General features: G+C 35.9%; 1 protein-coding gene across 5 annotated transcripts in view; it reads right to left on the bottom strand.

Annotated features, from left to right (window-relative positions):
* Positions 1 to 2,103: 2,103 nt before the first annotated feature.
* Positions 2,104 to 21,518, bottom strand: part of zgc:175280 (cationic amino acid transporter 2 family protein) — a 52,852-nt gene continuing 33,437 nt past the window's right edge. For 2 of the 5 annotated variants that reach the window (XM_058775112.1, XM_058775116.1), the window contains exons 2-13: positions 20,310 to 20,607; positions 11,616 to 11,744; positions 10,055 to 10,210; positions 9,778 to 9,940; positions 9,446 to 9,582; positions 7,860 to 8,082; positions 7,196 to 7,332; positions 6,917 to 7,019; positions 4,846 to 4,973; positions 4,287 to 4,453; positions 3,296 to 3,404; positions 2,104 to 2,892 (exon numbers count right to left, since the gene is read on the bottom strand). In XM_058775112.1, the coding sequence (XP_058631095.1) occupies positions 2,735 to 2,892; positions 3,296 to 3,404; positions 4,287 to 4,453; positions 4,846 to 4,973; positions 6,917 to 7,019; positions 7,196 to 7,332; positions 7,860 to 8,082; positions 9,446 to 9,582; positions 9,778 to 9,940; positions 10,055 to 10,210; positions 11,616 to 11,744; positions 20,310 to 20,607 (1,908 nt within the window). In that variant the 3' untranslated portion in view covers positions 2,104 to 2,734. Of the gene's footprint in view, positions 2,893 to 3,295; positions 3,405 to 4,286; positions 4,454 to 4,845; positions 4,974 to 6,916; positions 7,020 to 7,195; positions 7,333 to 7,859; positions 8,083 to 9,445; positions 9,583 to 9,777; positions 9,941 to 10,054; positions 10,211 to 11,615; positions 12,393 to 13,268; positions 13,523 to 20,309; positions 20,608 to 21,518 lie in introns of those variants that run through there. The other 3 variants (XM_058775115.1, XM_058775114.1, XM_058775113.1) reach the window with 3 other exon arrangements.

The following is a 21,518-nucleotide window of genomic DNA, read 5'->3' as shown; positions in this document are numbered from 1 at the left end:
TACTTATGGTAATAAAAAAAACCCCACTGTTTTAAGGAATTTAGACAGTAATGGGTCAAGAGGGCAGCTAGAAGAGTTCATAACAATTGTCACTGTGAAAGTGTTCAGATGACATAACACTGTAGGAGGAAAGATCCATACTAGAAGAACAGGTGCTGGCTATGCTTGGTCATACACTCTTAAAAAGTAAGGTGCTTCACGGTGCCATAGAAGAACCTTTTTTGTAAATGATTTCATAAAGAACCTTTAACATCTGAAGAACCTTTCTGTTTCACAAAAACAAGGTTGTGGTGAAACAAGGTTCTTCAGATTATGAAAAGGTATGAAAGAGATGGTTCTGTAAAGAACCTTTGACTGAATGGTTGGTTCTCTGTGGAACCAAAAATGGCTCTTCTACGGCATTGCTGTGAAGAACCTTTTAAGCACTTTTATTTTTAAGAGTGCATGTAATGTTAGAATGAGACCTGGGGCAACATTACCAATACTAAGTGTATGTACATTCATGATTAAGTCTTCTTCTCTTCCCATGCATGTCTCTTTTGTGCAGTAATATTCATCCCAACTATCCTGATTGATTTTCTGCAAATTATTTTAACATTTGGCAGGTCATTTTATCGGCAGCCTTGAGCATTAGATGTAGCCAATCATTTCTGCATTTAAGCATTTTATTGATTGCAAATTCTGTTAGGGGGAAAAAATATTGTAGGCGTATTGCCTATATTAAAAGCACAATACACCAGAACAGTGTCACAAATTCAAGATATGTTTTTGTGTGCTGTTGTTGAGATAATTATTGTGCACATACTGGATTTCACCATGTAGTGGTGCTATTACATTTCCTAAGTCCTACATTTCAAATTACGGAAATAAAGGTAGAACCAAAAGTGTTTTTTTTTAATTTTTTTTTTACCATGGATAGTGGAAGCTACCATGGAAGCTTCAGTCTGGATCCAACCCTTAAGAAGATCTGAAATGACTGAACACCTGAGAAGACCCCTCAGAGGACCTCAGATGCCAACCCTGAACCAACACACAAAACTACCAAATTTTGCTACAAGTTTGATCGCAACATATAATCATCGCTGTTAATAATGTTCACCATCTGTTTGATTACATGTCATTAACTAAATGCATGATTTCTACTGTAAATTTCTGCCATATGGACATCAACTTACTGGACATAGTCACCACTGATAGGCTACTATTAAATATGATGTAGAAACAGAACATTTTCTGTAAATCTGCTTTGCAATGATTTGTATCGTGAAGAGCACTATACAAATAAACTTGTTAATGATAGCCAGAAACAGCAATCTGAGGGCACATCCATGGGAAAACAGATCAACTGACTTAATCGTAAACTACACAATAAAACTGTGTTCCTTTTCTAAACTTGATTTCTTTGCTTTCAAATAATGTAATTCTCCAAAATGTACAATATACTAGACTGGACTATGTAGGGTATATGTGAATCAATCAAATAGGTCCATGATCAACAGCACTCAAATAACATTACCTTCTAAAGAATTGCAGGTTTATGTAATGGGAAGTTAAACCTGCTTTGTCCTCTCTGTGTATTTTGTTTCTTGTTCTTCGCTGGCCATGAATCCCTGTGTGGAGATGATTCCCACCTGTTCCTTGTTTTACTTGTAAACACTCTCTGTTCTGTGCTCCGTTCACGGAGTTGGTTCATTTTTGGCCTCTTTCAGTTGGTCTGAATTGTTCCTGCTGGATTTCTCTACAGATTATTTGTCTAGTCGTGTTCTTTTCTCTTCTTTGCCTGTCATTCTCTCTAGTTCAGATAAATCTCTCTCCAGCATAGTCCAGTTGAGTTGCTTGCTTGCTCCTGGTTATTTCTGCCTTTGTTTCTATTGTCAGTAAATGGCAGTTCTGTATCTGGGTCCTCCGTTACACACCCTGACAGGTGAGGCATATGATGAAATCCTTTTTTCACTCTGAGTGTAATATTAAATGTATACTCAGTTACATTTTCCACTGTTAAAAGTTTTTATTCTAAAGGAAATTAATAGCACTTGCTACATATTGCAGTACACAACACTGAATGGCATAATGAAAAATTATTTTATTTTAAACATTGTTCAATATGCTTTTCAACGGTGAGTACATTCAGGTGAGATAAATAACAGTCATAACAGAGGCCTGGAAAAAGTTTTTATGCTACATAAGACAGGCCATGCCCACAGTAGAGCCATATGAAGAAATTTAACTTACAGTGACAACCGCTACAAGCTCAACTAGAAAAAAAAAAAAAAAAAAAGTTCTTTCCACAAAGCATAATGACTAACTATAAATAGTGTGGTGTTGTACAATGATATTTTGTAGATAAGGCCATTTATATACATGTTTCCAATGAACATTTACATTTTGAACATACCAGTGGTGGCAAAGAAAGAGAAATGCCATGGATTGATGAATAGTGGTACCTGATTTTCTGTGTAATCGACAGGCTTTATGATTAGTAACAATAACAATAAATATATAATAAAATAAAAGCTGCTTAATAACTACTGACACTGGGGCAGTATCTTCAGAGGTACTAATTCTAATATATATATATATATATATATATATATAAAACCTTACTCTTAAGTTTCGTACTCTCCTCATGTTTTATAGTTTGTTACAAATTCATCCTTACACTAATTCAAATTTCAGTACGAAACAAATCAGTTTCTCTGTCTCAGGAACAAGGCACTAGACATTAATGTTGGCTTTAAAACTTGGTTTGCAGTGTTGGTGTAGTAGATCCCATTTTTTGCTTGTCCTCCATTTTAACATCAATTGTCTCAACACTGATGGGATGTTTGGAGGACTGGTTCCGTTTCTTCTGTACACTGAAGTGCACTCCATAACAGAAGTAGATGAGCAAGCCTATGTGTTGTTAGGAAATACAATTATACTTATGATATACAGTTATTGGATTAATCTGAAATGTGCATGCAAGTCAAAAGTTGGTAAAACACTATTGATATTCATTCACTACATGTGTCCTGGTCCAGTGAAGGTTGTGTTCATACACGCAAAAATTGCAAATGTCATGAATTTGGCAATTTAAAACCATACATGGTGTATTTGTCTACTCTTATAACCTTTCCTTTTAGTTTGAAGCCTATTAAATAATATTGTAACAGGTTTACTGACTAAATTGTGATTGAAAGAGTTTGATAAGATTTATTTTCTAAACCTTTTCCGAACCACATCCTCACACACCCATTTCCAGACAGTGCTATTTAAATGTGTATAGGACTCTATATAAATAGTCATGTTTTCTTACCCACTGCCATCCACACTGCATAGCGAATCCAAGTTTCACCCCCCAGCTGGACCATTAAGTAGACATTGATGAATGTACTGAAAATTGGGAGCAGTGGCAGAAGTGGGACCTACAGAAAAATGTGAAAAGTTTTTGAAGACCAACGCAGTCTTGAACTAATTCTAAACAGAACATTTCAATGTTCTTAAAGGGGTCATGAACTGGCATTTTTATTTTTTTATTATTATTTTGTACTGTTCTCTGAGGTCCACTTATAATGTTATCAAGATTTTTACATCTTCCTCTGCGGAGGCGGTGCTTATCCACACCATAACATCTTAGAGCATTCCATAAGCTGTCGTTTTGGCAGACTGGCTTCAATATAAGCTGTTTTTAGACTAACAAGAAAGTTTTGAGTTCTGAAAGGATGTTTTCATAGTACAATGACTTCATATGTGTTAAAAGATCAAGGGAATTTTGGTTTCTCAGTTCATGACCCCTTTAACAACAGTGGTTCTCAACTGTTCTGTCACAACCCAAAAATGGGTTGGTGAAAAAGTAAATTTTGGCATATATAAAAAAATACTTAGAAATAATATACTTTTAATAGAAATCCTTAAGTGCGAACTGTATGTTAAGTTTTTAGACACTTACCTGCATGTTAATTGCAATTAATTTATTTATTTAAAATTTGTTAAATTACCAATTTAAGACAAAATTGCATAGGGTTTCATTATTTGGCCCAGTGTTTATTTCATGTTAAATTGATGTAAAACACAATATAAAATTGGAAATTATTTTGACCTACTGAGTTTTAATGATGTTTTTATTACTGATTAATGATTTTGTCATTTTGGTACTGTGTTGGATTGTTGAATGTAAAATCTGGGATCCAAAGCAAATCCACTTGAGAACCACTGTTAGAATAACACGTTCATGCACATTTTATGCATTACGTGTTGCTAAAATGTTGTAAAAAATGCTTTTTTTCACCCAGTGAGTGTCAGCTTACCATAAATGCAGCTTTGGTTCCATTCTGCGGCTGTCGCCAAATAATAATGATAGTAATGACAAACGCCACCAAAACCAAAGTGATAATCAGAATCATCCACCACTCCTCAATCAGACCAGCTTGTACACCTTTTGTGATGATCACGCTCAGGATAACCGCAAACACAACTAGAAAAATCACATTAAAAGTAAAAATGAAGTGGATAGGAGAGAGTTAGCATGAAGTCATTATAGCATAAATTTAGGTTAAATGAACTTGACTGTTGATTTGGATAGGTTTCATTTCCCATCATTCTCTGTGACTGTGCAAGAATGATAAGATTTCTATATACAGCATATATGTATTACATACTAATTTGCATCATTTGCTCTTTTTTTAGTTGCATAGTCCTAAATATATATATATATATATATATAAGACAATGCTTTCTTTCTTAGACAAGAGAAAAATAAATACTGCCAGCATGTCCAATTTACGGAAGCATTAGCTACACTTCCTCAACATAATCATACACTTACTCATCAGATGGAAGCATGAAATTATAAAAACTAAAACTCACTGGTAAATATGGTTAGCATAGACACAACTTTAGAACTTTTAGCAGATGCATATTTAGGGGGGCAAAAAATATTCCATTTCTTCTGAACTTCTGGTTTCTCACTGATCTCAGCTAGCTCGGGTTGGTACCTGTGTGGACAAAAATAGTTGATTTTAGTGCACAACTGTTATTATTGTCAGTAATGTACTTCAAGCACTGCTGTCTTTTTGTGTTTGCTCTGAATATTTTTTGTTTGCTCTGAATATTGTGAAACCATTTTATTATGCATTGCACATTGTCAGTACCACCACAGGCAAATAATAATAATAATAATAATAATAATAATGTTTTGGGGGAATATACTAATTATGTAACACTGTAGAAAGGGAGACAAAGGAACTGAGGTGTGGATGAAAACATAGTACTTTACTGAAAGATGGAGATCATTCAAATAAAGATAGTCCAAGGGAAAAACACAAAAAACAGCTTGTGAAACAAATACAATTGACAGAGGAGTATAAATATACAGGATATCGACTGAATTAAATAGAAACAGGTGACAAACATAATCAGAAATCACAGAAACAAATAAGGGCATACTGAGAAACCAATGGAAGGTAGACTGAACCACAACCGGAGAATCGCTGATCATAACGGAGCCTAGGAATCAAATGCTCAAGAAGTAGTTGCTGGAGGTGGAGACCAAGGCGGAGCCAGATCACAGGCACGGAGGACCACTGAGTTGGCAGATTGGAGGAGCAAGGCAGTGCCCAGGGATCAGAAGTCAAAGGTGGAGCCAGTGGGACAGAGATTAATGGCAGAGAGAAAAAAAAAAAAGAAAAAAAAGGAAGACCACTGTGACACTAAAGGGATGGAGGGCCAAAGTACAGCTGAAGGACTGAAATCAATGGATCAATAGACCATTGCAAGGCTGGAAGGACAAGGGGCCCCAGTAGACGGACCACAGTCCAGACAAAGGATCGGACAGCCACGGTGGAGCTGGAAGGGCCCAGGTGGAGCCTAAGGGTAGGAAGTGTTCAGATGCCACAAAGCATGACCAGTGGCCCTGGACAGAGAGACTATCATTGCTGGGCAGAACCAGTGGAGGGGGAAAGACTAAGGAACTGGACAGAACCAGAGAGTGTGTAGAGTTGGACAGGACCAGCAGAGAAGAAATGTCTAAGGCTCCAGATGGAATCAAAGAGTCCAACAAGCTGAATAGGACCAGTGGAGGAGGAAGGGCTTTAGGGGTTCAGACTTAAATCCAGGATGGCCAGGTCAATAATCTCTGGCTTCTGGAGGGCACGTGCTGGCTCCAGGACAAACCGAACGTGGGCACTGGGCACTCCAAGATGAACCGAGCAGTGGGTGCTGGCTCTCGGATGAACTAAACAGCAGTCACTGCTTCCAAGATTAACTGAATGGCAAGACAGAATGGACCTCTGACTGAGGGTCCACGATCGTCATGGGTGCATACTCAGGGTCTGTGGCGGGTGTGATGAGGCTCTGGTGGGCCACAAGGTGATTGTTTTCCTTTCCCCCTTTTCCCCCCCACAGCGAAATGCTTAACTGGAGGGCCAAATCTGACAGTTAGCACAGCGATTCTTGAAGACCATTAATGGACAGCCATGGTTTAAGGGGTTTAACAAACAAAATGAAGACAATCTAAATAAAGTAGTCCAAGTGAAAACCACGTATGGAAGCAAGTAAACACAGCACATGGGAGGAGAGGAACAAAATAAGCTTGAATAAATGAACATCAGTTAGAATGAATGTGGGTTGTTATTAGCATCACTTCCGTATTGTCATTATGCAAGTTCACATCTAATTGCAATGTAGTAATGACAAAGAATACCTCCCCCCCACCCCCACCCCTAAAATTGGCAATTGAAAAAGAGATAACTGTTATTTGAAATATTACATTTTGGCAATTATGTAATTTTCGTCATATTGTGCTATGTAAATTAAGGTGGCATTATATATTTCAGTGTGAATGTATATTCTATGCGTAAAATCTTTGTGGGTACATCAGAAAATCTACGATACTCCTCCTGGATTATTCTTTATATTATGTATTGTGTTTGAAGCTTACCGAAGAATTAAGATGCAGATGGCTACGAGGGTGTAGGCAAAGAGCGTTCCAATAGACATCATGTCTACTAGAGCCTTCAGGTCAAACACCAAGGCCATTATTGCTAAAAACAGAAATAATTCACTAACAGAAGCAAAAATTAAATGAAGACAAGAGGTTGGTGTGGTAATTATGACAATAAAGACATTTGATTTGATTTGATGTTACCTAGTGTGTGCCATGTAGATTAGTTACTATTATCATGGTGTATTACTGGCATGTGTTCTCAAAGAGAATTACCTGCTATTACTCCAGAAGAAAGTGTGGCGATGACAGGGCTCTGTCTGGAACTCATGTTACTCAATGGTTTGAATAGCAGTCCATCTCTGGCCATAGCAAACAGCACACGGGGCATAGGAAACATGGACCCCAGCAGACTGTCGAGTAGTAAACAATACAATATTGTTTCTTTAGTTTAGCCCTGTAATTTCTTTGACTATTTTGTCATTTTTGAGCAAATTACTTGCTACTTTCTCATATTTGCTCTTTTTACTGTGTACAGTTAAAGAACTATTTTAAGCTAAAAACTTATCTTAGAGAACCTGGATGTACTGGCGGTTTAGCTGACTAAAAAAACCAAACAATAAAACAGATTGTTAATGATAAAAAGGACTGTTTTGACTATATCCACTACACATGTTAAATAATTAACATCTGTTCTGATATATCCTGCATCAACATCAATCCTTGACAACTGTGTTTGACAGTATAGAGTCCTGAATTATGTATACTACATTTGATTTTATGATGCTAATTTCACCAAACTGATGAACAGCTTTCCTTTTTAGTTCATGATCATCTTCTCTTCTATCCTCTTACTGATCATGCAACACCGCTTTTTATAGTCCTAACAGTATGAGTCTGGCATAGTAAGTGCCTTATGGGTCAACATGTGTTGCATCACCTTGTTGAGAGAGCACACAAAGATCCGACAGCCACAGCATACTTTGCAGGATCCCAGCCCACATGGGTGAAGGCTACAGGTAAGGGACTCTGAACACTTAGTTGGTAGTAGGGCATCATGAGGGTGAGAGTAGCCGAAACGCCGAAATAAGCCAAGAAACAGATGAGAAGAGAAGCCACAATTCCTATAGGGATAGACTTCTGAGGGTTTTTGACCTCCTCACCTAGATAATGGAGATAGAGATTAAAAAAAAAAAAAAAAGATAAAACATGCACACACACAGACTGTAAAAATATTGAAAAGGTATGAAAAAAAAAAAAGATATTGAAAAACTTCTGAAGCGGTTGTTGTACTATCCAACGCAAATGACTTTCGATCTAAATAGTCCTTAATGCACAAACAGAAATATCCAGGATCATCTCCGGGAGGACATACACACAATGACAACTGACCAGGAACTGAACTAAACAGGGGTGTAAATGCACAGGATGTAATGAGTAAATTAACAAGAACAGGTGGAAACAATAGGTAACCATGGAAACAAAGAGGCCCACACTAGGAAACTAGCCCTGCGTCCCAAAGTTCATACTTTCCATCCTAAATAGTAGCTATGTGAGATTGGAATAAGTGTGTCCCAAAGCATAGTATGTTGAAAAGAGTATGTCAAAAGTCCCCGGATGGTCTACTGTTTCAAGTAGTTTTTTTGAAGTGTGGATCTATTCACACTCTAATGGCTAATATTTCCCACAATGCATTGCACTTTGGCAAAGGATTTGGTTCAGAACTACAAACATGAAAAAAAAGTGTTTAAAAAAAAAACTACAAACATGGTGTGACCAATGAATGGTTTGAGTTACTAATAATCAACATTTAACCCAGTAAAACATTTAATGTTATCTGTGTTATAGTTCATCTTCAAGAACAATGTGAACTTTTCTAAGCATCCGTGCGGCCATTAACTTTTAAATGAATTATTATGCAGAAAATATGAGGAGAGTTCTCCACATGAAAGACTCGCGGCTGGCAGATCAGTGTGCTACTTCTTTACTTTTCAATACGGTAGAAAATTAAATAATAAATAAATTTAATAAAGTAAATGAAATGTGGAGGACGTTAACTGTGACAAGCTGATTGACAGGCCAGTTTACAGTGACTGGGTGCGTGTAACAGGTGCAACAGAGCTTATGTTAAATACGCAATTGTATGATGTGATAGTATGTCCCAAAGCTTGTCTACACTTCTACTACATACTCAAAAGTGTATGTAATGTACTTTTTCTTCACCAAAAGAGTATACTTTAAGGTTGTAGTATAAGTAGGCACATTGGGAAGCAGCACAGGTCAGCTGAGGGGGTGTTTACAATGACATTTTAGGGGCCTGAAAAAAAAGGGTTTCAAAGTGCAAGTTTTTGAAAACAATATGGTTGTTGTCTGTGTGTAAACTACAAAAACACGATTTTGTTAAAACAGTGACGTCATTTGCATGTGTATTACGTGTTCTGTCTACAGGAATGCGTATGTGTGCAGGTGCTTAGTGTTTCTTTACTTTTCATTTCATTTAATTAGATATTGCTATTGTTAAAGTACCTGTGGTTGCAATGCAGTCAAATCCCACAAAGGCATAAAAACAGGTTGCGGCTCCAGCAAAAGTTCCCTCAAAACCAAAGGGAAAGAATCCTCCAGTTCCAAAACTGGATAAAGTTTCATTTGAGGTTGAGAGATTTCTAAACAAAATAGCAATGTTAAAAATTATTTCAATGTATTGTGGTAATTAAAAAATAATAATAATAATAATTATCATTTGTGTTAAACAGTCTCTCAATTTCCCAGTTTAATTTTTAAAGCTGCTGATCTAAAACATGTATTCAATGGTTTTACCATTACCACAAAAGCTCTGTAAATTTTATAATGCAACATACGCAGTTATTGTGTAGTTCCAAATTTCCTCCTCTGTTATCTGCCAGTTTGCAATGTCACCCTTGATGAATCCAGCAATGATGACAAAAACCAGAACTACCATATTTATAGCTGTGAAGATCTTATTGACAATGGCAGACTCCTTCACCCCAAATGCAAGGATACCTAAAAAAAATTAAAACAGTCAACGTAAATCTAACTCATGCCAATTCAAATTACTGTATCGTAACATAACTCATTTATTGACACTACAACAGATTTACTGTAAATCTTACTTGCCTGCCAAAACCAGGATAAGGCCAGCAGCAAAGAAGTCTGGATAGGGAGCGAGGCCAGGTAAATTCATTGGTATATTTTTACTCAAATAATTGGCAATCTTATTTCCAATCAAGTCATCAAAAGTGCCACTCCATGCTCTCGCCACACTGGATGTCCCTGTCATAAAGTCATTCAGAACAAGCAATTCAGTTATACAAACTGATAGTGGTTCTCAAACATTTGATAAGCAGGTTTATAGGGCATATAATAGGCATGATAATTTAGTGAGTCATGCATAATGTCATGAAATAAATAAATCTTTTAAGATTAACATTAAAATGATTGGAGAATGTTAAATAGTTTATGGAAAATCTTATTTGAGCTGAGCTGCGTTTGCTAAAGGTAATGTGAGTTCATCTTTTTTAGACTAAAGCTACACTAACACTAGCTGCCCGCTAGTGGTTAAAAACTGCTTGCATCCTGCAGAAAAACATTGTTTTTGTTGTGCTCCGGCTCTGCTCTTCTGTGCGGATGAATGTGATTCAAGGAAACGTTATACAGAAGTATAGGGAGGAAGGATACATAAATATCGCTTTTGTGATCTGTGGTATTTTTATTTTTTTTTCATTGTAACAACCGGAGCCAGAGTTACTTTTCTCTGGGTACGGGTATGACGTGAAACGCACGGGGCGCATGAGGTATGTGTGCAATTTCCTACGAAATCCGTCCCGACAGCTCTGAAACATAAATAATTTTTATAATAAAAGTGTATTTGGGTAAAGACATTTATTGCCCTCTTTCTTAAATGATACTAATTTATTTTTATTTATTCATTCATTTTTTACCAAAAAATATATAGTGTAGCAAGTACTATATTATTACATCTTAAAGGGACAGTCTGCAGAAATATATAAATTTTTGTCTTAATTCACGCATGTCCCTTTTTATTTTCTATCTGATTAATGTCTGTGGACTTGAACTTGAAAAATAGTGTGCATTGATGTCTCTCCGTGGTTGAAACGTGATACCTTCTGATGTTCATTCATGTTTATTTCATGCTATAATAACTAGTAAAGAGGAAGAGATGATCGGTTCATGTGTTGCTTGAACTGAGGTGGTACATCGATCTGTCACGAGACATTTATGAACATTTATTGTTTGAATTTCTTAAAAAATGCCCAAATTTGAAGGCTGAGACTTTGTTTCATACCTAAAGTAACCTACTCTGCCTTGTTTGTCAGTGAATTGTCAGTTTTGCGAAGGGTCAATTCAGAGATTTATGCTTCCAGTCTTTAAAATGGGCAAAAACAACCAAAAAAGTTGTTCGTATGACTTTTGTGTTTTTTTGTCCTTTTGGCAGTTTAAATCACCATTTTGTTTTGAATGGAAAAATTAAAATCAATAATGTCTGGAATGGCATCAGAGTGAGAAAAGTGGAGGCAGAATTTTCATTTTTGGCTAAATTCCTTCAAATATCTAGGTAATGGGCGTTGTCAGTATTAATGAACAACAACAGCCAGCTCAAATAAAGCATACTGTTTGAATGGACTTTTAATGCTGGGCATTAAATGTTTGTTCTTGCCTATGATGTATGACAACAGTAAGTTCCAGCCGGTGATGAAGGCCCACACCTCTCCGACAGTGACGTAGCTGTACAGGTAGGCAGAGCCAGTCTTGGGCACTCGGGCGCCAAACTCTGCATAACACAAGCCTGCAAACACAGATGCCACTGCTGCAATGAAGAATGACACAATGATGCTGGGACCAGCTACTGTTCTGGCAACCTCCCCAGAAAGGACATAGACCCCAGCACCAAGTGTACTTCCCACCCCAAGGGCCACTAGGTCGAGTGTGGTTAAGCAACGCTTGAAGTTGGACTCTTCACCATCAGGCTCCAGTGGTTTTCGCCTCGATAGGCTCTTCAAAAAGGACAGCACCATGTCACAGAACATCCTGAGATAAATAATATAGGTGATTATATAATATTTCATATATGTCTATCATATGTTAATAAGAGAAATATTCAAGAGAAACACATTTCTCATCCTGTGCATTCTGTAATTAAACAGTTGCACTTCAAACATTTGGTTTTCATTATTTTTTACAATGTAAACTCAGTGTATGAAATGTTTCATGTCAATAAACATGCCTTGCACACAGTGCTTCCGTGACCAGGAGATAATAATAATACATTTTATTTGTATACAACCTTTCACAAATAAAATCAAAGTACTTTATAGGTAATTAATTATAAGGAAATCATAAAAACCATAGACAAATCAAGCAACATCTATGGCAATAAATAAAAGAGGAAATAAGGGGGAAAAATTTTTATTATAACCAAAGGGATGTAAAATATATAAAGCATTTGCTCTTCATTGTTTTATTACAATGTACATATTTTTTTTATTTATATATTGTCTTTCTTTATTATTCATTATTTTAAACCCATGTTAAGTTAATTTTCAACCATTCTTTTTCCTTAGTCCGTTTTAAATTATTTTAAAAGTTTAAAAATAATACGCCTATTTCAAGCACTCAAAATTACACACTTTGTATGAAATGTGTTTCATGCAAATAAGTTAGCAGAGGGTAAGAAGAAGAAGAACTAACTATCGTACTTAAAATGCAGCTCTAAAAACTATTTAGAAAAAGGCATAAACCATAAAAAATTAAAACAAGAATGGAAAAAAGTGAAAAAATGAATAAATAAATAAATAAATAAATGGAGAGGAGTTGTCAAAAATACAATGAGAGAAAAAAAAGAGATTTGAAATGTAGTAATAAAAAGATAAAGAACAAAGCTTTTATATGCTTAGATCATGTATAATTTCATTTAGTTAATAATAATTTCATTTTGGGGCATAATGGCTACAAACAGCTGGACTTTTATAGTTTACATCAGTTAATTTTAACTGTAACTCATCATTTTTTTCTTACAGTTGATAGAATACATTTTAACAATGTCCAGCACTAAAATGTTCAAGTCATATAACTTATCTCCACAGAATATCTGCCACATAATGTTATCTTGCTTTTATGATGTTCTCTTGAACAGACTAATGTAGGGAAACAGTTCACTCAGTGAAAGCAACATTTCTTTCTCATTAAAATCTAAGGGGTCTTGTGAAGCATAAAATATTAAACAAACCTTTGCCAAATATTCAAATATAAGCATCTTTATTTTCACATTAATCGCAGTATCTTTTAGTACATTAGTAATTAAGTAGCTTACCTGTCTGCTCAGAATCCAGGCGAGTGTGAAGGTGTGATTATGGTATGAGTGCTGTGGTCCAAGAGTTCCTGAGCACAGCCTATATCAGAGGGCCCCTCCTGTAAAGTCTCACGTGTCCAAACCACCCATGTGTAATTTTTGACAGACTGTGTTACATTTAGAAGAACTGTGTGATTTCTGGAGAGAGATCACTCATAAAAAAAAAATTTAAAAAAGGAATTTTGCATTTGTAAGCCTGACATGTACAAGGTATTTAACAAAGGAATTTTAGAAGTCTATCGTGAGGAGGTTATGATTTAAAAAGCTGTAGAATAAAAAACATTAGCAATTAAAAAATTGACATTGTTGAATGTTGACCCCATGCAGAATCAACAAGGCGCTTACTTAATATTTTCAGCAATACTTTGTAATGCCAAAAGGTTATTTCTTCCAAAAAAAAAAAAAAAAGAACACCTACGGGTAAAAGACAAACATCAGCACATAGGAGAAAACGACTTGACCAAATATTTATGTCCTCCTCATCTCCTAACATCCAAAAAAGCAATTTCATTGACAATTATAAAGATTAAAAAAATTATTCCATAGTGCTTGAAAAAATAAAATAAAATTTAATCGTAAAGACTAATAGAGACTAAAGACCGGAAAGCAATTCAATGCCAAAATGAATTTGCAGCGACAAAGAACAGTTAATAAAACATGCTGTAAATGAACCATATTTTTCTATATTATTTTGAAATATGCTAGTGTCCTCTAACGTATGTACAGTATAATAAAACATGTAATGACGGAAATAAAGATGACTGGCTGATGAATCACGAAAATACTGAGGCTCACTGTCAAATCTGATATGGCTGTTTAAAAAGATAAGGGATCAAAATATGTTATTTCTTGCTGACTCTTATTATTATACTATCAGTGGCTGAAGTCCATGGCTATATACTGAATAGCAAACAACCACACTGTTAGTATTACTGACACAGGAGAGAATCCTGGGTTTTTGCTCCCACAGCGCAATGCAATTGACTTGCAATTGACTTATTTTTTCTTATTGCTTTTATACAATATGACGTAAGTAATATTGAGTAGCTTTAGACAATAACTAGCCAGTTAGTTTGTATGTGTCTTCACCCCCAAAGAAAATCAGTCCAAAAGAAGCCATGGCACCAAGTTTTGTCTTTCACCAAGCAAGGTTAGTTGCATGATGTGTTTGGTTTCGCATAGCAAAGGTATTATACAGTATATAACATACTGAACTGTACTGTATATTTAGCGATAGCCTCTCAAATGATGGCAAGCTGCTGTTAAAATGAAGCACTGGCCACTGGTGGTGGTTTTGCACTGCCACATTCAAAACGTATTAGGAAACAGTATTTATGTGAATCATTCGCATTCAGGTTTAACAAGGCAAAGGTAGGATAATCATTATTACTGTTACATTTTACAACTTAACAACCCACTTACCACAGGTGCGGTCAAGTTGACTTGTAATGTGTGTTGAGAATGACTGAAACTAAGGCATTTTTTGTCTTTAAAGTAAATGTGCTTAAGGAAATACGTGCTGTATTTTTTTAGTAGACAGTTGGAGTGACTCTCAGAATCACTGTAAGGTAAGGGGATCATGTGGAATGATGTAGTTATTTGCTGAAAGAAGCAAAACTAAAGCAAAAAAAACCCTTCGGAAAATGACCAAAGGTCTAATATGCCTACTAGAATGCAAAGTTAAAAGACTAATCATTAATTTTTCTTTAATAATCTGCAATGATGGATCCCCTAATGCTTTTCTTCCTAATGAATGTCACTTGCCTTTGCTCTTATTTATTTTACTCCTTTGTTTTCTTTTTCTCTTCTATAATGAAAGAGAAAAGAAAAGAAAAATTAAGCCAATAATTCAAAATCAGATTGATTTCTGTGAGGTCTTGGGCCACAGGGTGATTGTGATCAGGCAGATCACAATCACCTTACCCACGTTGAATGGGGATCCAATTATCCAGAGAGCCAGATCTAAAAATTGGCACAAAGTCCCTTAAGAGCCACCAAGAGGCAACTAGATATGAAGGACATGAGGGAGCAATTGGGAAAGTCTACATGGTTAGCCAGAACTGTTTGGTCCTCAAGGAGATGTTCACCCTGGGACTCAAGGAGGATGAGCTGAACTGCTGCTAGATCCATATTTGTGGTCTGTTATGTAACGGTTGCAGGACAAAGAGAAGTGAGGATCTAAGTGCATCGGGTCTTTAATAATAAACAAAAAAAAAGTAATCCAAAAGATAAATGCAAACATAACAGCATTGTATAACAAAGTAAACAACTGACAACTCAATGAGCAAACATATGGGCTTTGTATATATACACTCTACATATTCACACTGGGAAAACTAGGAACTTTATGAGACGCAATGTTAACCCTATATTCAGAATGGGACAATCATACAAATAAGTTTAAATTAAATTCATATTGATGAGTAATAATTAATTTTCTTCTGAGTTTAATGAACTTGCCTCTAAGGCTCTCAATTCATCTACTTACACTATGCCCTAAAAGTATATACTCTTTTTGAGAGGAAAAAAGTAGATACTTTTGAGTGTGTAGCAGAAGAATAGGCAAGCTTTGGGATATACTACCACATCATAAAATTGTGCATAGTTACATGCATGCATTCTGTCGCTGTAAAGAGCCTGTCAATCATTCTGTCACAGTTAATACCCTCAAATACACACTCCACATATTATATAATTTTCACTACTTAAACAATTCTTCCTACAGATTTGGAAAGAAAACAATGTTAATCTGCCTGTGTTTTTGCATAATGATTCATTATGCAACAGTTAATGGACACATGCAGGCTATAAGTTTTGCTATTCTGCTGTTTGTATCCTTACAAAAGTTCTCAATGATGTTGAAGAGGAAATATAACAGATACATATATAATCTATTTTTTTTAATAAGGTTAGATATTGATTAATAATCCTTACTCTATAACTGTCCATTACAAAAACATCCTCCATATGTTTGTAGTTCTGGAATGAATCCTCAGCCAAAACATAATGGGTTGTGGGCAATATTATTTATTAGAGCAGGGGTCTCCAACCCTGCTTCTGGAGAGCTGCAGATTTCAGCTCCAACCTCAATCAAACACACCAAGACCAGATAGTCAAGGTGTTCAGGGTTACTTGATAATCACAGGCAGGTGTGTTGGAGCAGGGCTGGAAATGAAATCTGCAGGACTGTAGCTCTCCAGAAGATTGGAGATTCCTGCATGAGATTGTGTATGGATCCACACTTTGAAAATCTACCAGAAATAGCAGACCTTTATCCAGTCCTGTTCCTGGAGATCTACCTACCTGCAGAGATCAGTTCCAACCCTGCAACAACACACCTCTGTAATTATCAAGTGCTCCTGAAGATCTTAGACTATGTGTATGTCTACATTAATCCGAATACATTTGAAAACAGTGTTTTTGTTTCAAAATACTCTCCATCCACACTGAAATGTCGGGATATGCTAAATTCAACAAACATAAATTTCTCATGCTATTCTTCTAGCAGTATAATTTTACTTAGCAAAATGTCTCACCATTCACTTATATATCCAGGTCGCACTTAATCACCATTATATATTTGATCTAAAGACTAATTCACACTGCACCAACAGATGCAGACAAACGGCAACAGATACATTTGTCTGGTTTTGTCTGATCAGTGTGTTACCCCTGTCGGCATTGGTTGCCATTGGTAAGCACTTTTTTTCTCTCAAACTGAACATGATGAATCATTTAGTAACGTAACGTTTACATACATACTATACTCGGTCGGTTGATGCCGTTGATCTGTGTCCTTCTGTGCAGTATGAATTGGCTTTAAAATCCAACTGCACTCGTAGTTTGCTGTCATCTTTGCAGGACTGTGATATGAAGAATGTAGCTATAGCACATTTGTGTTTGATTAGGTTGGAGCAGAACTTTGCAAGAAGATCTCCAGGAACAGGACTGGGCACCCCTATAGTGGACCATCCAGGCTCTTTTCAACATACTATGCTTTGGGAAACTATTTAGAATGGAGAGTATGCACAATGGGACACAGGGTAAATTTATGTGAACAAATTTTGTTAGCTTTCTTTGTGATGATAATCGCCTTAGCCTTGAGCTGGAGGTAGATTTATTGGTTATCTGGTGAAGCTAAGTAGGGCTAAGCCTACTGTAGATGGGAGACCTTTTGGGAAAGTTAATAAACTCAGGTTTTGAGTTGGATTTAGATTTTGTTCTACACTAACATCGGTTGCACTTGAAATATTGAGTAAGCTAACAATTTGATAGCACCTACAGTCTTCTCAAACAGATAAAGAGAATGGTTGATTTACTACTGTCATGTCTGGTTTGGTTTAAATTCCGTTGTCCTTAGTTTCTAAGTATGTTATTTTTTAATTCTATGTTTTTTTGTTTTGTTTTTTTGTTACATCTGTGTCTTGTTTAATTATCCCAGTGTGATATAGTCTTTGTTATACAGAGCTGTTACATTTGCATATACCTTTTGAATTACTGCAAACTCTTACCTTTGCTTTTTGGATTACTATGATTTATTGGATTACCTTCCTTTGTTGATTAATAAAGGCCTGCTGCACTTAGATCCTCATCTCAACTATTCTTTGTCCTGCAACCGTTACATAACAGACCGCAAGTAGTTATATGACCCTGACTGACAATCTGATTGTATTGAGTAGAGGAATTTAAAATTAGTTTACATTAACTTAAATTAATTACTGAGTATTTAGAACTTTAATTTTCTTTCATGTTTAATGAACTTGTTTCATAATCACAGGACCAGTGATGTATGAGACATTTGAGGAATATGAGGTATGAGGCGCCACGTAGGATTTAAATCAAACTTCGCTTATCAATACATACATAAAACACATGCATATACACCTATAAATTACTCACATATACATGTATACTATTGGATGTTCAAAATATATATATGAAATACACGTGCACACTAATATGAAATCCATACCAATACATATTATGTTATTAATGAATGCATATACACTTGTGAATAACTTGCGTATACATATAAACTTGACGCATGCATACACCTATAGACACTCGCTTATACATATAAACTCGATCCATGCATACAGGTGCTGGTCATATAATTAGAATATCATCAAAAAGTTGATTTATTTCACTAATTCCATTCAAAAAGTGAAACTTGTATATTATATTCATTCATTACACACAGACTGATATATTTCAAATGTTTATTTCTTTTAATTTTGATGATTAGAGCTTACAGCTCATGAAAGTCAAAAATCAGTATCTCAAAATATTAGAATATTACTTAAGACCAATACAAAGAAAGGATTTTTAGAAATCTTGGCCAACTGAAAAGTATGAAAATGAAAAGTATGAGCATGTACAGCACTCAATACTTAGTTGGGGCTCCTTTTGCCTGAATTACTGCAGCAATGCGGCGTGGCATGGAGTCGATCAGTCTGTGGCACTGCTCAGGTGTTATGAGAGCCCAGGTTGCTCTGATAGTGGCCTTCAGCTCATCTGCATTGTTGGGTCTGGTGTCTCATCTTCCTCTTGACAATACCCCATAGATTCTCTATGGGGTTCAGGTCAGGCGAGTTTGCTGGCCAATCAAGCACAGTAACACTATGGTCATTGAACCAGCTTTTGGTACCTTTGGCAGTGTGGGCAGGTGCCAAGTCCTGCTGGAAAATGAAATCAGCATCTCCATAAAGCTTATCAACAGAAGGAAGCATGAAGTGCTCTACAATTTCCTGGTAGATGGCTGCGTTGACTGTGGACATCAGAAAACACAGTGGACCAACACCAGCAGATGACATGGCAGCCCAAATCATCACTGACTGTGGAAACTTCACACTGGACTTCAAGCAACATGGATTCTGTGCCTCTCCACTCTTCCTTCAGACTCTGGGACCTTGATTTCCAAATGAAATGTAAAATTTACTTTCATCTGAAAAGAGGACTTTGGACCACTGAGCAACAGTCCAGTTCTTTTTCTCCACAGCCCAGTTAAGATGCTTCTGACGTTGTCTCTGGTTCAGAAGTGGCTTGGTAGCCCTTTTCCTGAAGACGTCTGAGCGTGGTGACTCTTGATGCACTGACTCCAGCTTCAGTTTTCTCCTTGTGAAGCTTTCACAAGTGTTTGAATCGGCTTTGCTTGACTGTATTCTCAAGCTTGCGGTCATCCCTGTTGCTTGTGCACCTTTTCCTACCCAAATTCTTCCTTCCAGTCAACTTTGCATTTAATATGCTTTGATACAGCACTCTGTAAACAGCCACACCTTTCAGTAATGACCCTCTGTGACTTACCCTCTTTGTGTAGGGTGTCAGTGTTCGTCTTCTGGATCATTGCCAAGTCAGCAGTCTTCCCCATTATTGTGGTTTCAAAGAACAAGTGATGCACAGAATTTGTACTGTAGGGATGGTCATTTATTCAAACTCAAATGTAAATATTCTAATATTTTGAGATACTGATTTTTGACTTTCATGAGCTGTAAGCTCTAATCATCAAAATTAAAAGAAATAAACATTTGAAATATATCAGTCTGTGTGTAATGAATGAATATAATATACAAGTTTCACTTTTTGAATGGAATTAGTGAAATAAATCAACTTTTGATGATATTCTAATTATATGACCAGCACCTGTATATATATATATATATATATATATATATATACATATATATATATATATATATATATATATATATATATGAACAAATTTTGTCAGAATTCCTTGAAATGATGATCAGCTACAGAGAGGAGGTGCAACAACCTGTCCCTGAATGTGGACAAAACAAAAGTTGAGAAAACCCCGGATACTCAATAGCTAGCTAGTAAACATCTATCAAAGTTAGCCGGCAGCTAGCTAGTTTGTTAATACACATATTATTAGGAAACCATGAATATAAGCTTGCTAGTGTTTAACATGTACCAACATCAGCTGCAGCAGAAACATTACCTCTAGTAGGTAAGTCACTCAATTCAATGTGCCAGTTGACTGACCTGTTGGCCGATGTCCCAGAATGGAGGTCATCAAGTCAAAGTGAACTATTATGCTCCATCCACTGCTGCTTCTATTCATCTCTCTTTTATGGTCTCTGGACACCGATGAAGGCCATGGTGGAGCACAGAGAATGAGGAGCCATGATGAAGCTTGGAGCTTGGGCTTGAAGGGATGAGGTGGAGCAAGTCTCAGGCTGAGGCCATGAATCCAAAGACTATGTTGGCTGGCTAGGAGGGTCCACTGAGCCAGGGAGTCAGACAGCCAGGCAGAACCAGTAAGGGGGAGGAAGCCAGGGAACTAGGCGAGAGAAGTAAAACAGACAAGACCAAGTAATGGAGATGGAGACAGAGAAATCTGGACAAAAATATTTCAAGTCTGGTAGACTTCGGCAGTGTAAACATGATATGTGTAATGTCACTGTTTTTGTCTTGTTTATAAATTATTTATTCATGTAATGCTCGGATTCCTAGACTTTTTTATTTTTTATTTTTTTTGTCAGCCAACCCCCATGCCCCCCCTCCCAACCTAAATATTTACCTAGTCCCCCTGGGATTTTAAGCTAATATTTCAATAATTTAACAATACATGTTCAGGTTCAGGTTCTCTGATGTTGGTGACATGCAGGTAAACAAATAATATATTCCATCTTTTTAAGCTTGATTTTTCAGTCCATATACTGGAATTAATTTTTTTTTTTAATTTGCTGTTATATATTTGAATTAAACATTTATATATAAATGAAAATATATAAACCTAAAATGTTTTATTAATTTATTATATTTTACAAATATATTTAAATAATAATGATATATATATATATATATATATATATATATATATATATATATATATATATATATATATATATATATATATAATAACTATAGCAATGCACATCAATTTAAAAAGGCCTGATCTTAGCATAACATAAAGGACTGATCAAAAAGTCATTAACATCTTTTGAATTAATATTGTGTGAATATTGAATTGTGGCACAATTTCAAAAAGCGGGTGACAGAGACCTCTGGTGGTGAGATGAACATATTGCACTGGATGTCACAAAAATGAATTGACTTTGAAATATCAAACCACTGACTCAGATGAGACAAAACATGTCTACAGCTTGACCTGCCATTAGTTTTTATTTACAGCAACATTTCTACTTTAAAAAAAAAAAACTAATCAGATGATCATTTAAATGTTCTAAT

The sequence above is a fragment of the Onychostoma macrolepis genome, chromosome 05, assembly GCF_012432095.1.
Source record: "Onychostoma macrolepis isolate SWU-2019 chromosome 05, ASM1243209v1, whole genome shotgun sequence".
Taxonomy (NCBI): domain Eukaryota; kingdom Metazoa; phylum Chordata; class Actinopteri; order Cypriniformes; family Cyprinidae; genus Onychostoma; species Onychostoma macrolepis.
The sequence above is the reverse complement of the archived record's forward strand: the minus strand, read 5'-3'. Positions and strand labels throughout refer to the sequence as shown.